We start from the raw sequence: 16,861 nt of genomic DNA, 5'->3' as shown, positions 1-16,861 counted from the left end.
CTTGACCATATTCTCATGCTCAAAAGAAATCTTGAAAGCACCAACAGGAGTAATAAAGAGTAGAGTGTAGTATTTAAATTCAGTTGAACACTTGATGCCACTGCCATTTCATGATGCTTTGATCCCTTCACACACAGCACAGAGGCAATAACAAACTCGCTGGAAAAAGGACACAATTTCTTTTTGAAATTGAATCTTTTTGCCTCAATTAATTAAGTTTAGTTCAATTTTCCCAACCACTTAACCGTGTGCCGTCATCAGTTTTCTTTTACACGTAGTTTGCTCATCAGTTTTTATTACGTGTATTGCCTTGTGTTTTTACTGACTTGCTTTGCCTTTATACTAGATTCTTACTAACGATATTTTTTTGTATCTTTATCTTTTTTTTTGTCTCAACAGGTGAAAGTTTCGCCGAACTGCACCATGGCGGCGCTGCTCAAATTTCTGCAACTTTCTTTCACACGTTAGCAATTAATTTAATATTATTATTAACTTTATTTTTATACTTGCCTGCATTTGTTAATAGGTAAAAGTTAGCTCATTAAATTAGTTGAAATTTTAGTCAACAGAATAGTTAACTTTAGTTATTTTATAATAAATTAAAATTAAAATTAATATTAAAATAAATGTTTATTATTAAACATTTTTGTTAACATAAAATGGAATTAAAATATTTATAAAACAGTGTGAAATTTCATAATACAAAAAATAAATATAATTATTATTAAAATTCCTTTTTACACAGTAACAATTTTACATAGTTTATCATAAGTTTTACAAGATTTAAGGTGTGCAGTAGGCAGGGTTATTTCAAATAACCGTGCTATACTTATTTACATAGGATATGTATACAAATACACAAATACAGATACAACCACAAAAATGCTAAAATACAAAAAATATATACGAGTATCAACAGAAATAATTAAGTAACTCAAAACTAACTATTTAGTCATGTAAATCGAATTAAACTTTATAATAATTTTTAGTAAAAGTATCTAGTTAAATATAAAATATTAAAATGGTGTTAAAGGTTAAAAATAATAACATAAGTGGATTATTATGGATTCGATTGGAACAAAAACAGAATGGTTAAAGGAGTTGGCGGAGTTGGTAGTGCAGGAGTATTGGAGTATTGGAGTATTTAAAAATTAAGCTCAAATATGTTATATGTGAAATGGCATGTATTTACATTGAAATGTAATGTAATGTAATGTGTATAAAACCGATAATGGCTGCTAATGGCTACTAATGGTATTATTGTTAAACTAAATATTATGTTTATTATTACTGTACTCTAGTGATGTAATGTAATAAAGAAAAATGTCAAATGTAATGGCGTCTACACATTGAATAAATGAAAAATATTATTAATTCAACAAATATCTGCTTTCAGCGCTATGAGTTTTCGTTTAATTTATGAGTTTTTTAAAAGCTTACTTAATTTGCATTGAGCAAACAGCAGCATTTAGTTATTTATGGATGCAAAAAATAAGTTTATTTGACAAAAATAGCCCGCATGTCATTAAACAAAACGTAATGGAAATTCAGTAACTACAATATTTATAACTCTTCATAAGCCCAAGTAAATCTTAAATTTGTTAAACAACCATTTTAATAAAAAATTAACACAAATAAACAATATTTTGAAGTAAGTATTTGTTATTTTATCACAGTTTAATAGACTTATAGAGTTTAACTATAAAAAAGAAAAAGCCTAACAAGATCTGAAGCTCAAAAGTATGTCAGAATATATTAAACGCACAACTTATAAATCTTATTTGAGTTTAGATTCCGGTTCTTAAACACACACTTCAATTCTTGTCACCTTTGTCTCTTCTTTAGCAAGAATAACAAAAGAAAAGTCACAAATTTTTAAAGGAAGAAAAAACGAGTACTGTTTGAAAAAAAGCAGTTTGTTCCTCGAGGTTTTTTTAAGTGAAACAAAACGCATGGAGTTCGTAGTTATGTCCAAAAAATGCTTTATTGGAAAATGTATTAATGGTATGAAATTAATATTTGAATTTAACATTTTGTGGTATATATGCTGGTGCGAATGAAACGCAATCAGAATTTATCAATCCACTTTTCCGACTTCGCAAATATTGATTTGAATGAAACGTAATCAATAAGTCTACTTTTCGACCAGCTGAGTTCACATATCAGCAATAATTTGGAAAATAATGATTTGATTGAAACGCAATCAGAAAATCTACTTCTTTTACCAGCTGAGTCCACATATCAGCAATAACTTTGCAAATGCTCATTTCCTAGTAATACAATACCCTCGGTTTAATGACGTAGACCACCCACTTCACATATTTCCATGAAAACTAAATAATTTAGCAAGCTCATTTCATACGTTCATAGAAGTGAATTCGCAAGATCAATACGGAAAATTGTGATATATTTTTGTACTCTTTATTCTGTTAACATAAAACTATTATATATTTAATTGAGGATAGCAAGAGTATAATCGTAGACCTATAGTCCTTTCTATTGATCGTAACATCGTTCCAACCGATATCATTAACAATATGGGTCAATGGCTGTGCTAGTATATATAGTACACCAAAGTCTATTCATCTTCATAATTGTAGATCCATAGTCCTGCTTAAGTCTGACATAGTTTCCAATAAAAACAGTGTAGCCAACTTATAAATCACACCTCGAAAAAAGGCTACCTTAATTTATATGTGTTTTAATTTTTCAAGGAAATTAATAGTGTTATCAAAACAATTGTTGTAATTTTTTTATTTTACAAGTCAGGTAATAACTGACTTTACAATTTTATAGGACTTATATTGAAATAAGTACAAATATTATTTTTTACAGCACATTGCAAAAGGTATGCTTGAAATGGTTACTAAATTGATTTCTAATAGATTAAAAATAAGTTTGTTTCAGAATTTTTTGCGTGGTGTGTTATAATGGATAAATATTGATCCAACATTATATTCCGAAATCAAATGGATAGTCCGTCGAATAGGCAGTAACGACAAAAACAACACTATTCGAAATATAAGTGTCAGTTGATATGGATATGAACTCTTTGGTTTGAATTGCTCACATATTTTGTTCTTCTATATGTATTACCACAAAAAAAAAGAATAACCAATATCAGATAATATTATATTATGATAAAGAAAAAAACTCACTAACACTGGGCATTGGCTTGTCAAAATCCGATTCTCAAGTTTTTGGAAATACACACGAAAATATTTTCTCATTCACCATATTTTCCAGATCTCCAGCACGTCTATCGTCTGTTTACAAATACAGCTTAAAAGAATTGTTTCAAGGAAACAGCTTTAAAGAATAAGTATATTGAACCAAAATGCTTCTACAAGAAAAGGATGTATTCTTTTTTATTCTAATCTGCTTCGACGTCTATACAACTACGTAGCTCCATTTTTTCTAAATTATATGTTCTATCTATATATCTTAACCTGCTTGAGTTGCGTCATTTAAAAATGCACCCATCATATTTAACGGTAAGATTTAGTGTATTTTACAGCATTTTGACTTGTAATATTAGATTTGTGGCGACCCAGTAGGCTATGCTTTTATTGAATTTAAAAAGGAAAATTCAATTTTAAATATTTTCAAGTTTCTGTTTGAGATTGTGGAAAACGTTTCCATTTTTCTCTCGTGTAAAAAAGTTTGATTAAAAGATTATTAACATCATAAATTTTGAGAGTTTAATTTATTAGCAAGGTTATTAGACCCTAGCTAAATTGGTGACCCCGACGTGATCTGAACGAACGGTTACGTTTTTCAAAATTAATTGAAATATATTATTGCGAGCAACACTTACAAACAGCATGTCTTTGCCAACGAGCAACGAAGCCGCAGCGGTGCAACGAGAGAACGAATCACGAGAAGGTAATCTGAATCGTGTGTCCGTCAAGGTACCGCCATTTTGGCACGAAAGACCAGAAATTTGGTTCGCGCAAATTGAGGCGCAGTTTGCAGTCGCCGATATAACTAATGACGCTACGAAATTCAACACTGTCGTTGCAGCGATCGAGTCCAGCGTTGTTGCTGATGTAGCCGATGCCGTTTTACATCCTCCGGCAACTGGTAAATACAGTAATTTTAAGAACCAGATTTTAGAGCGGTTTGGTGAAAGTGAACAACGCAAGATTCAGAGGCTCCTTTCTGAGGTCGAATTAGGAGATCGTCGACCATCGCAGTTATTAAATGAGCTGACAGCGCTAGCGAAGGATAAAGTCATTAGCGAATTCCTGAAGTCACTTTGGCTCCAGCGTCTGCCTCCGCAGGTACGTGCCATTTTGCAGACATCAAATGTTGACCTGGTAGAATTAGCTAAACTGGCCGATAGGATTTGTGAAGCGGGCGATTACCATCAATTAGCTGCAGTGTCATCTCGTGTAAGTAACGATTCGAACGAGACAGCCAGGTTGTGCCAGCGTTTGGATCAAATTGAGCAGCGATTGAGCAGATTGGATTTTGGTGGACGCCAGCCGTCGAGAATGCGACAATCCTCACACAGAAAGAGTCGAACGCTATCGCAGTCCTCAAACCACTCTGGTTGGTGCTGGTTTCACAGTAGGTTTGGAGAGCAAGCACGCAGAGGCCGTCAGCCATGCACGTTTATATCTAATTCAAAGTCAAAAAACTAAGCATGCCGCAATCGACGTCGAGCCGATTGGAGAGCAACGCAATTATAGCTCGACTGACAGTACAAGATCCGGCGACGTCAACCGTTTTTCTTATTGACACCGGAGCGGATCTGTCTGTACTACCAAAAAAATTCGGTACCAAACGAGGTAAGTCAGTTGCTTTATCTTTACCCAGCTTATTTGCTGCTAATGGCACGCCGATACGCGCATACGGCACCAAACGTTTGTCGTTATCCCTTGGTTTAAGGCGCGATTTCCCATGGACGTTTGTGGTGGCGGATGTAAATTTTCCCATAGTCGGCGCAGATTTCTTGAGGCATTATGATTTACTGGTTGACATGAAACGGAAGCAGCTAGTAGACAGCAAGACGTTTGTAGCAGCGAGAGGCGCGGCAGCAGTTGGGCAGGTGAACGGCATCCGAGCCAACATTAGTGCAGGTGACTACAGTTCTTTGCTGAATGAATACCGTGATCTAGCCACATTGCGTGATAACTCCCGCACGTGCGACACGCAAGTTGAACATTTCATCGAGACCACTGGTGCTCCAGTTTTTGCCCGTCCACGACGTTTGTCTGGAACAAAATTGGAGGAAGCAAAGAAGGAGTTTGAATTTTTGTTGCGAAAAGGCATTTGTCAGCCGTCAAAGAGTCCTTGGGCGAGCCCATTGCATATGGTTAAGAAGAGTGATGGCTCGTGGCGACCATGTGGTGACTATCGTATGTTGAATGCGAAAACGAAGCCGGACCGGTACCCGATCCCTTTCCTGCACGATGTAACAACCATCCTTCATGGAAAGAACTTATTTTCTAAGGTTGATTTACAGAAGGCATATCACCAGATTCCAATGGCAGAATGCGATATACCGAAAACAGCGATTACTACTCCTTTTGGGTTATTCGAGTTCCGTTGCATGACATTTGGTTTACGTAACGCAGCCCAGACATTTCAACGGTTTATTAATGCAACCTTGGCTGGTTTAGATTTCGTTTTCGCTTACATCGATGACATATTGATTGCTTCAAAAGACGTCGCAGAACATCGAGTTCATCTCCGAACCGTTTTTGAGCGTCTTCGTCAAGCTGGTTTGACAGTGAATTTTGCCAAGTGTGAATTCGGGTGTAGTGAGATCGAATTCTTAGGCCATTCCATCAGCGCACACGGTTTCAAGCCTCCCGAAAGCAAAGTAGCAGCAATACGTGATTTTCCACTTCCAACAACGGTGAAGGAGTTACGGCGCTTTTTGGGGATGATTAACTTTTATCGACCGTTTCTACGCAATGCCGTCAGCAGTCAGCGTTGTCTGTTCAATCTCACTCCTGGAAACCGAAAAAACGACAATAGCAAGATTGTCTGGAAGCCAGAAGACATTTCCGCATTCGAGACTTGCAAGGTAGATTTAGCTAATGCTACAATTCTCAACTTCATGGCGTCGGATGCTCAGCTAACGTTGATCACTGATGCGTCCGATACAGCAGTCGGTGCTGTTTTGCAGCAGATTGTAGAAGGCAAGTCGCAACCTTTGGCATTTTATTCGAAGGCGTTGAATACGGCGCAATTAAAATACAGCGCGTATGACAGAGAGCTTACTGCCATCGTTCAAGCTATCCAGCACTTCAAGTACGCACTCGAGGGGCGCGATTTCATCATTCTGACTGATCATAAACCACTCACGTTTGCGTTCAAGCAGAATAGCGAGAAGACTTCGCCACGGCGCGTTAGGCAGTTGGAATTCATAAGCCAATTCTCCACTGACATCCGTCATATAGCTGGTGCAGATAATTGCGTGGCCGATACACTTTCGCGTATTGCTCAAATTGAATTTGAGGCAGCGGAAGTAGACGTGATTGCTAAAGCGCAAGGATCAGATGACGAGTTGCGCGCGTTACTGGATCATCAAGCCGATACATCTTTGAAGCTCGTGGCGTACAAGTTACCTATCAGTAATACTGAGGTTTTTTGCGACATTTCTAAAGGTGTTATGCGACCGTTTGTTCCAGCCAGTTGTCGTAAGTTAGTGATGACAAAACTACACAGCTTAGCGCACCCAGGCGTAAGAGCGACACGCAGACTGATCCAAGCAGGTTTTGTCTGGCCAGGTTTAGCAAAGGATGCAGCTGAGTTTGTTAAGAATTGTATCGCATGTCAATTGTCTAAAGTTAATCGGCACACCAAGTCACCTATAGGCTGTTTCGCAGGTGTTGACGAGCGTTTCCAACATGTGCATATGGACATCATCGGACCACTACCACTGTCGCAGGGTAAAAGATACTGTGTGACGTGCATCGATCGTTTTTCACGATGGCCCGTGGTGATTCCTGTTTCAGACATGACGACCGAAGTCATTGCCGGCGCGTTTATCGGAGGATGGGTAGCACAGTATGGTGTTCCTCATATTATCACGACTGATTTAGGACGTCAGTTTGAATCAACGATCTTCCGAGAGTTGTCCAGACTATTGGGTATCAAGCATATTCACACCACAGCATATCACTCCCAAGCGAATGGGATGGTTGAACGTATGCATAGGACGTTGAAGGCTGCTTTGCGATGCCATAATTCTAATGACTGGACGCGCACACTCCCATTGATTCTGCTGGGGTTACGGACTTCTCCAAAGGAAGATCTAGGCGTCAGTTCCGCTGAAATGTTGTACGGAAACCCGTTACGTGTTCCAGGACAGCTGTTGTCACAGAAATGCCAAAAGCCAGGTGAAACCGATTTCGTTTCATCACTTCGTAATGCATTGGCTCAACTGAAGACAATCAACGGCAGCAGACACGGGCATCACCCAGTCTATGTTCCGAATGACCTCCTAACCAGCAAGTTTGTGTTCGTGCGTGTCGATCGGGTGAGAGCTCCATTGGAACAGCCGTATGAAGGTCCGTTTCAAGTTCTTCAACGAGATGAAAAATATTTCGTAATTAACAGAAGAGGGAGCAGGTGCACCGTCTCGTTAGACAGATTAAAACCAGCTTATTTGACTAACGATGAACTTACCGGTAAGCAGTTTTAGCCACTTCCTTTAGTCAATCATGAGCGGAAACAAGCATCCGAGAAGAAGGTTCTTAAACCGTCGGCCGTTTCTTCAAAGGTTTCGCGTTCTGGCCGAGCAGTGCATTTCCCAGCGAAGTTGTGTGACTACCGCGAGTAACTTCTCTTCATGTGTAGCGCGTCGTCGCCCGTACTCCGTCGCTAGGAGGGGGGTACTGTGGCGACCCAGTAGGCTATGCTTTTATTGAATTTAAAAAGGAAAATTCAATTTTAAATATTTTCAAGTTTCTGTTTGAGATTGTGGAAAACGTTTCCATTTTTCTCTCGTGTAAAAAAGTTTGATTAAAAAATTATTAACATCATAAATTTTGAGAGTTTAATTTATTAGCAAGGTTATTAGACCCTAGCTAAAGATTAAATAAGATCCATCATTTAGTAGTACTGAGCTAAATATGGTTTGAATTATTCTTATTATTATATTTATACTGCCTCGTTCACGATCAATATTAAACTATTTATTGTGTCTTACTATTCTATTGTTCCCAGAAAATTTAAATATTTTCTAGATTAATATTTAACCACTTCAATTCGTGTACCTATTGTATATTGTATTAGAGCAGGAAGATTTCCAAACACATAATATATAAGAATGGAAGAATCGTTTTAATCGTACGTTTTGTTTGTTTAGTAAGCAGTGCCTAATAATTGTTTTAAAACCCGATTAACTAGGTATTTGCGTTTTCTTCCCAGAGTATTCCGGGAAGAAGAGCTTGGTACAATGTGATCACTTGTAGTTGGATTTACTGGAGAATCACGGTTTAGCTAGTCTCTTCAAGTGTTTTTTGTTGACATCCGCAATTGGCTTTGCAGTATATGATTGGCCAGAGACAATTTCCCTACTCAACTTGTTTGAGTATTGCAAATTCATCTTTTATATGTTAAAGTCGTTTTATTTGATGTGATTTAATAGGCCATTTCTCGGATATATATATTAGAACTGTATGCACAAAAGAACGCTATATATGAATTTTTATGGATTATATGACCTTAAAAAAGATTTATAACTAATTTTTTTTGAATGAATTGTTTTTGATAAAGTGCTGCAGCGTTATTATGATAGAAATTATTGATAACGTTTGTCTAAATTAATTTAATTAATTATATAACTATATTATATTGTATTTTATGTATCTATATTGTGCACAATAATTGTTACACATAATTATAAAAAACAAGAATTTATTCTTATAGATATTAATTGGATATGTTATTATATATATGGTTTAGAAAAAATAATAAGTATTATTGGAATGTTAGAAATAATTTTATCTCTTTTTGCAGTAACTAATAAGGATATCAATTCCTATTATGGAAATTATTTTTGAATTTTTTTTTTTGATTTTTTTTCGTATATTAATATTAAGTTTAAGTTTATAAGAAGTAATTAAAGTCAAAAATTGTTTAAAATTTCTAAAGTATATAAATTTTAAATATTTAATGTCATTCATTCAATTTATTGTTTAAAATTTTAAATCATAAATCGGTAATATCTGACATCACTCTAAGATGTGCTACCAAATGATATCTGAGAAATTATTAAGAGGATGCACTTCGATAGGGAATTATTATTGTTTTATTGTTTGATGATTTTATTATGAGATAAAATACGAAGTGAAATGCTTTTGAGATTTATGATTTTGTTGAATTGCAGCAAATTGTGCACTTCAATTAATTTCACACAATTTCTGGTATAAAGTTAAGTTGAAAAAATAAATCTTTTTTTTTTGTAGTTGATATTTTATTTGATATGATGGAAGTTTTTTTATTCATTATTATCAATGGAAAATCTATTGTGCAGAACATTGAAACAAGTTTATTATGATGGCATGGATAGTTCATAAATAAATTTGATTAAAAAATTCTAACTCTTTGTTATCAATAAATAATATTATTTTAATTAAGGCAATGAAATTAATTACAATAAAAATTATTTATTCATTGATTAATTAAAATTGGATTATTTATGCAACAAATTTACACATCCAACTCAGTTTTAATGCACAATCAATTTGTAGAAAACTAATTTTTCGTTTGCTTGCTTAATAAATAATGCAGCGTAAAGTTTCCGCTTCACCATTTCAGTGCCAAATGTAAATGGAGCTAAGCTTAGGAACAGCTGCATTCAGAATTTATTCAAATTTCTCGTAAATACGTAAAATCAATTTCATTGCAGCTATTCAATATGTGTTAATACCAACAAATTTATCACATCTGGCGATTTTGATAGATGGGGAAATAATGCAAACTATAAACCGATTATATTGTCCAAAATTATTTTTTTATTCGACTGCATGCATTACTAGGCATCCATCATCTTAAGAATTACTCCAAGTGCAAGTGTGTAAGCAGCTGCGGCAGTAACAAAAGTTTACAGATCGAATTGAATTTATTCGTAATGACTGAGCAGCCAAACTTGGGTTGCAATTCAAATTATATTGTAAAACATAATTCAGACATTGAATCCTTATTGGAGTGAATAAAAAACTCTCTGAAATTTACTTGAATAAATCATAACCACCCAAATATCGAATATTTTGTTCGTAAGTGGCAGCAAATTTTGTGCTCACATTACTAAATCCCAAAAAGGATTTCAAATGAATTATGTATGAATCATAATTCAATTAGATTTGTTGCATTTAAAAGTAAGAAATTTAATTAGATTTTCTCATATGTATTACACATATATAATAATGGAATGTGCAACTGTGCACATATAAATCAAAAATTTACTTGAATTTACCTTTCATTAAGATTTGTTTTATAATTAAACCCATAAGTATAAGTATTTGCTTAAATATTACTCAATTCACTTACTAAATTGATTAATAAATTTAAATCATATTTTTATTTACCGCTAATTACAAGTACATCAATCATGTGGGCTCAATTACACGGACAACAGTGCGTATGTGTAACATCGTATTTCATAAATACAACTTTGTGCATACATAACGAGTAACGAAACAATCACTTATGATATGCGGATACACGGATATGCGGATATGCCATTAAGCCACTGAAGCGTTTTATGTAATTAAGCAGAACTTTGAACGCAGCTACTTATGTAAATAATAATTTATATATTTATAATTATGAAAAAGGCTACTCTACCTATATTGTATAATTAATACTAATAACGGCATCCTTGTATGGAATTGGTGTTGAGTATATAACATTATGTACTTTGTTCATTAATTAGCGAAGTCATTTGCTGCATACTTAATCTGTTGAAAGCATCACATTTCATGGCTTTTTAACTTAATTATTTCATTTATTGTAAATATTAAATAAGTACGCATTTTATATGCACTTTAAGAATTATTGTAAAAACCATGAAGTGTATTATAATAATATAAATATTATTTATTTTATAACCACAATTATCAATATTGTGTTGTATTGTGCTATTGTCAATTTCCTGAAGGCGACTTCAGCTTAATGTCGAAATATTGAAAAGGAATAAAAATTAGTGTGAAATAATATAAATTGTGTTTATTAATTTTTATTCATAACAATAACTGAAATTAATTCCACAATACAACACAAAATTAAAGATATTTAATAAAAAATTATTTTAAATGTATTTTTGTTTTATAACCAAACAATTTATTAATTTGAATATATACAATAAACAATAATTTTAATTTATCTGAATTGCATATACGTTTACAAATTGTTCAGTCATCATCAACTTAAATATCATCAACAGAAAAGACCTGTTGTTGACTTTCTCTTAAGCTATGTTAAGGTAAGTGTGTGGGATATCAGTTGCACCATAACAGGGATAGAATGGTTTAACAGCCTTTGATTAGACGATTCACTGCATTTCTTAATTCTTTGTTTAATTGTAGTAACTTTGAGATCTCAATGAATTTGGTTGTTTGTGACATTTGACATATCACATATGAAGTGGATACAATCATGCTTAAGGTTTCTGACTAGGATCTTTGTAAGATTTCAATATTAGATATTCCTGCAATACCCTACATTTTAATTCCGTATATACAGACGAGTTCTAAAACAACTGAACACAGTAACAATTTACTGTAGATTGTTATTTGCAATTATCAGTTGATTAACTAGCGCAGATTTTAGAGTTTTGATGCCTACTACGTTCGATTTTAAAAATTTATATATTTTTCACTTTTATTTTCTATCAAACTGCAGGTCTATTTCAATGCCTTACATTATAGTACACTGACTTACTTAATTTTAAAGCATTGGCAAGTTTTTTGTGAAGGTTTGCTTGACAATTATTATCGGTGCCAACCTTGTTTAGTTGGATTTAATTGACCATTTTCTTTTAAACAAAAAGTAATTTTTTGTAGTCCTCTTTGGAGTTTGGAGGTAGACATATTTTACCGGTTGAGTTATAAGCACATTTATCCTACCTACTAAGCCACCGAGGCTGCTTTGAGGTAGATACATTTTGTAGTAGTAGCAATTGTCAGAATGGCTGTGGTAAGAAAGTATTTCAAATAATGGTATTTTTAGTAGTTTTTATGTCGTATGTGTAAGATAAAAAATAAATAACACAACTATCGTCCTGCGGATTCTCATATATAACACATGAATTTTATATGGTATTTAAAACAATATCCTTAAAGTTAATATATTTATTCCTAATTAAGTTAGACGAAGATACCACCCTAGATCTGCGATCTGATATTTTATTGTTACAAATTCATCACCGCGTCGTCAAAGATTATTTAATATGATAAAAACCAGCCGACCTGTTTGAATATAGCCGAAAATGAAGAAATAAAAAATCAATAATTACACATTTCACATTACAATAGCATAGCATTAAGCTACCCGCTAGCAAGCAGTATTTTATGATTGGTGTGATTGCTCTTTTACGGCCAATGTAAGTTAAAGTAATTGAGAATTATAATTGAATAATAGATTTTCACATGCTTTATGTGTATATGTGTTTTATACAAAAAAATTGAACGAATGCCGTTGGTGAATTTCGAACGAAATATATAACACTGGAGAATATCTTATAACACTCTAGATACAATACTAAAGCAGCAAGGTTACCCTCAAATTAACAGTTGTTTTATATGACTTGGCAAAAAAGGTATGATAAGATTCGGTATATGTATGTACTTATGAAATATATACATAAATGTCTACTTATACTACTACAAAAATGTTAGATTACTTTAAAAATGTTCGATTATGCAACAGGATTTAACAGACCAAGAGTAAATCCAGTTTGAATCCAGATTTACTAATCGTAAACGCGATAACAATAGGTTTTGTGTATTATTCATACGACACTTTATTATATGATTATAATAATCAATTATATTAACCCGGTAATGTGTTGTTATAGCCATATTAGTAAGTAAATACTAGCTACACTAGCTGTATGGGACTGAAGCACTTGCAGATAGGCTTACGTCAGAATAAACAGGTTGTTTTGACTATAGCAGCTTTTTGAGGCTTGTATTCGTATTCTTCTAATGCAGAATAAAACGTAAAAGTATCATACATACTATGAAAAATTTACTTTATTCTAAATGCGGTTATTTTTGTTTTTTAAATATATAAACTTTTATTTCGAAAGTTTTTTTTTTTGTGTATCTCTACACGTGTTTCGGCAAATTCGCTTTTGCCTTCATCAGGAGAATTCCTATTCTGTTCTGAAAATTTATGGAGCCGAAAACCTGAAACGTATCTCTTCTTACTTTTTTCTCTAAGTAAATTTTCTAATGTCAACACTTTTAAATTCAATTTATGCTTGCTGCAATGAATGAATGTTAATGCTAATATATTAAGTTATTACAAATATAAATACTGTTCATACACAGTTTTACGGACTCTAATGTTAACAGTAACATTTATTTAACTGTTAAGGTATGAGTTTGTGAAATTTTCAAGTTCCTTAACATAATTGTTTACTTTCTTTAATAATTGCAGTTAACTTATTACTTGTCTTACTTATGCAGTAGTTATTTCATTCAGCTGTCTGTTGAATTACTCGTATTTACATTATTTAAACACTTCTTACGATTTAATTTCAGTTTGAGGGTTTTTCTTTCATTTGTAACCTCAAACTACTATTCTTTAATCAAGTAGTTACAAATTCCTTTTTCAGTTTTTCGTATGGAGTCGACTTTAATTTATCTTTGTACAGTTTATTTGCATACAAAATAAATTAAAAATTGTTCAATTAATGGCCATTTTACTTAATAATACTCAACGTAAGTTTTGGTTGTTTTTTGTTTTTTTTTTTTGTGCCTACGTTTTTGTGTAAGCAGTAATCTATGTGCACTTAAAGCATTTCACAACAAATTTTTTAATTAATTTAATTAAATTTATGTGAAAAGCAGTGAAATTGCTTTTCGAGTCTCGCATACACAGTAAAAGCAACACACAGTTTTTACTGGAAGGATTCGATGCTGAAATGAATGAATGAAATGGACGAATGAAGGATCTGACGCGAATGCGAGTCATTAATTTTAAATCCACACTGAAACCGTAATATATATTTACATACTTACATTTCATATATTGAACAGATGCAATAAATAACAAATAATTTAAAATAAATTAATACATTATAAATCTTTTTATTTGGTTAATTAACAGAAATTTGGTACAAAGATAAATTCAATTTTTTTGTTGTTTTTGCTCTTCTTCTGTGTTAAGTAATTTTTATGTTAACATTTATCAAGTGTAAGTTGGCGTGTGTGTGTGTGCGCGTGTGTGTGTGTGCGTTGGACCATTTAATGCATTTAACTGTCATAAGTAACACTTGCATTAACAAATACATATTTATGTTTACACTCATGTACATTAATGTTAAATTGGTTTGTTGTTGTTGTTTGCATTTAATATTTTGCTTAAAGCCATTTACTGCAAATGAACTGATACAGTTAAACTCTTGCCACGATATTGTCTTATGGCAACTCGCACATTCGAATCAGTAAGGCGGTTGTTCGCTTGACTTTGCATGTGAGCCGCAAGACAACTATAACATAACACAGCTGTACAGTGCCAGCAGTGGTGTCTATATAATTTGTACAGTACAAATGAAACACTTAGACTAGTGTACCCATTCGAGTGATGTCAATATTTTTTACATTCAAAGGCGCCGGTATTAATTGCTGTACTTGCGTTGGCATTGTACTTAATGGTAGCATGCCACTAACATAGTTGCTACTGGACTGCTGTATGTAATGTTGAGGTTGTTGTTGTTGTTGCTGTTGCTGTTGCTGTTGACTGCTACTGTTGTTGCTGTTATTATTGTTGTTGTGCCTAATGGCGATTGACGTTGGTGAATTAAGAGATTTTGGGCAGAACATTTGCTTCTTAACGGTTTTAACATTATTCACATGCAGTGGTAAAATGTTCTTATCGATGAGTAACGGTGGCGGTTGCTGCTGATGCTGATGCTGCTGCTGCTGTTGCAATTGATGTTGTTGCGGTAAATGTTGTTCGGTAGTTGTGTGGGTCTGTTGTAACGTTAATACATTACTGGACATAGTCGAATAAGTATCTGTGATGCAGCCAACACTGCCATCGTTATGATTAATGCCACTAATTGGATAATTACTGTGCTGCTGTACTGTTTTTATTGTTGGCTCTTGTGGTAGATATGTTGCTGCTGCTACTGTTGCTGTTGATGTCGCCGCTATTGGCATTAAAATTGGTAGAGCAGTTCTCGTTTGTGCTGCTACTGTTGTGTCTGCTGGTTTCGCAATTAGCTTTTGTAGATTTTGCAAATCTTCCGGTGTATAAATTTCGTTTAAATTAACTTTTGGAATTTGCGTTTGAAAAGTTGCCACTGCATTCACCGTTTCTGTTACTTCTGTTTTTGTTGCCAGTTGTGGTGATACTGTATATGTTGTTGCTGTTGTCATCAATGCCTGCGTTGTTGTTGTAGAGTCATGCAAAACTTTATTTTCTTGCGTATAGCCAACCATCGAAGAAATTGTTGGCGTGTAGTGCGTTGTGACCCCAGCAGCTGTTGTTATTGTTATTGCTGCTGTTGGGGTTGTTATCTTATTGGCCATTATATTGTTAACATTATTGTGTTGCTGCTGTGGCTGCTGCTGGTGCTGCTGTCGCTGTTGTGGTTGCGTTAGTTTGTTTGCTTCGAAACTATTTGCATTGCACGTAACAGGCGAGCAATTTGCTTTAATATCACAGCTACTAACAGCGTCTTTAATTTCAGTTATTTCATCTAAGTCTTCACCGACTTTGTTGGCTGCAGTGAGCAAAGCAAATCCTATTGGTTGTGCATTCATTGTTGTTGTTGTTGTTGTTGTTGCTGTTGTGGTTGCATCAAATTCTTCATTTAACTTTTCTAGTATAGTAAGTTTCTGTTTAAGTTGTTCATCCGTTGTCATCAGATTATCCTCCACTTTACTTATGTCACAGCATTGAAGTGCGATCTCAGTGTCGAGTTTGTCAATTTGTTGAAGTACCTCGTTTTTGGTTTGATATGCACGCTTCACCTGATGTTTACGTATTTTGGCATGTAGCTTCACCAGAATTTCCTCTTCCCGTTGCAGTTGCTTATTAATCGCATATACCTTTTCCAGCCATAATATTTGCAATTCGATTTCCTTCGGATTTCCGTTGGCTGTGCTGTCGTTGGGTGTGGGCGGTAAGTTCACTTCATCATTATAGGTTTCTTCAGTTGAGATGCGAAAGTCTTCGTTCTTACATTGTTTGCGTTGCTTTTGTTGTTTTTGTTGTTTTATCTTCTGAGAACTTTTTGTTTTCGCTGTTGGCTGCGAGTTAACTTCTTTTGTTGTTTTTACAGTTGTTTTTGTTGTTATTTCCGTAGCTGGAAATTGATGATATGGTTCATCTGTATGCAAAATTATTAAAATTTTTAATAAAGGGAATTTGTTTTTAAAGGCAAATGTGCTACAGTTGGTGCTCAATGACTTAATCGGGTCACATATGCTTGCTTCAAAATAAATTGGTAAAAACGTTTTATTAGAGTCAGAGTCAAAGTAAAGACACAGGAAAGGGAGGAGGAAACCATTCAGGAAAACAGGAAGTTCAATAGGAAGGAAGCTACATGGGTAGCAATGACTGTATGAACATAAAATACTTAAGCAAGTTATAAAATTTTAAAGCTAAAGTTAAGGGTCAATCTGTTTCCTTAACAAAGTCAATTTGACTGCTATTTTATTTG

At 34.0% G+C, this 16,861-nt stretch overlaps 2 protein-coding genes across 2 annotated transcripts in view; one reads left to right on the top strand and one right to left on the bottom strand.

The window, feature by feature from the left end:
* The first annotated feature begins 3,824 nt into the window (after positions 1-3,824).
* Positions 3,825-4,646, top strand: LOC119667557. Its single transcript, XM_038076862.1, has one exon. It carries the CDS (start codon positions 3,825-3,827, stop codon positions 4,644-4,646), a length of 822 nt encoding a protein of 273 aa, XP_037932790.1.
* A 9,643-nt stretch (positions 4,647-14,289) lies between these two features.
* Positions 14,290-16,861, bottom strand: part of LOC119667556 (putative mediator of RNA polymerase II transcription subunit 12) — a 17,005-nt gene continuing 14,433 nt past the window's right edge. The window contains exon 2 of the mRNA XM_038076861.1: positions 14,290-16,528. Within this exon, the coding sequence (XP_037932789.1) occupies positions 14,751-16,528 (1,778 nt within the window). The 3' untranslated portion in view covers positions 14,290-14,750. The remainder of the gene's footprint in view (positions 16,529-16,861) is intronic.

Source organism: Teleopsis dalmanni, chromosome 1, assembly GCF_002237135.1.
Source record: "Teleopsis dalmanni isolate 2A chromosome 1, ASM223713v2, whole genome shotgun sequence".
Lineage (NCBI taxonomy): Eukaryota > Metazoa > Arthropoda > Insecta > Diptera > Diopsidae > Teleopsis > Teleopsis dalmanni.
This window is presented reverse-complemented; position numbering and strand designations above follow the sequence as displayed.

Excerpts from the sequence above, each read along its gene's own strand:
- LOC119667557 (XM_038076862.1), top strand. The coding sequence starts at position 3,825 with ATGTCTTTGCCAACGAGCAACGAAGCCGCAGCGGTGCAACGAGAGAAC.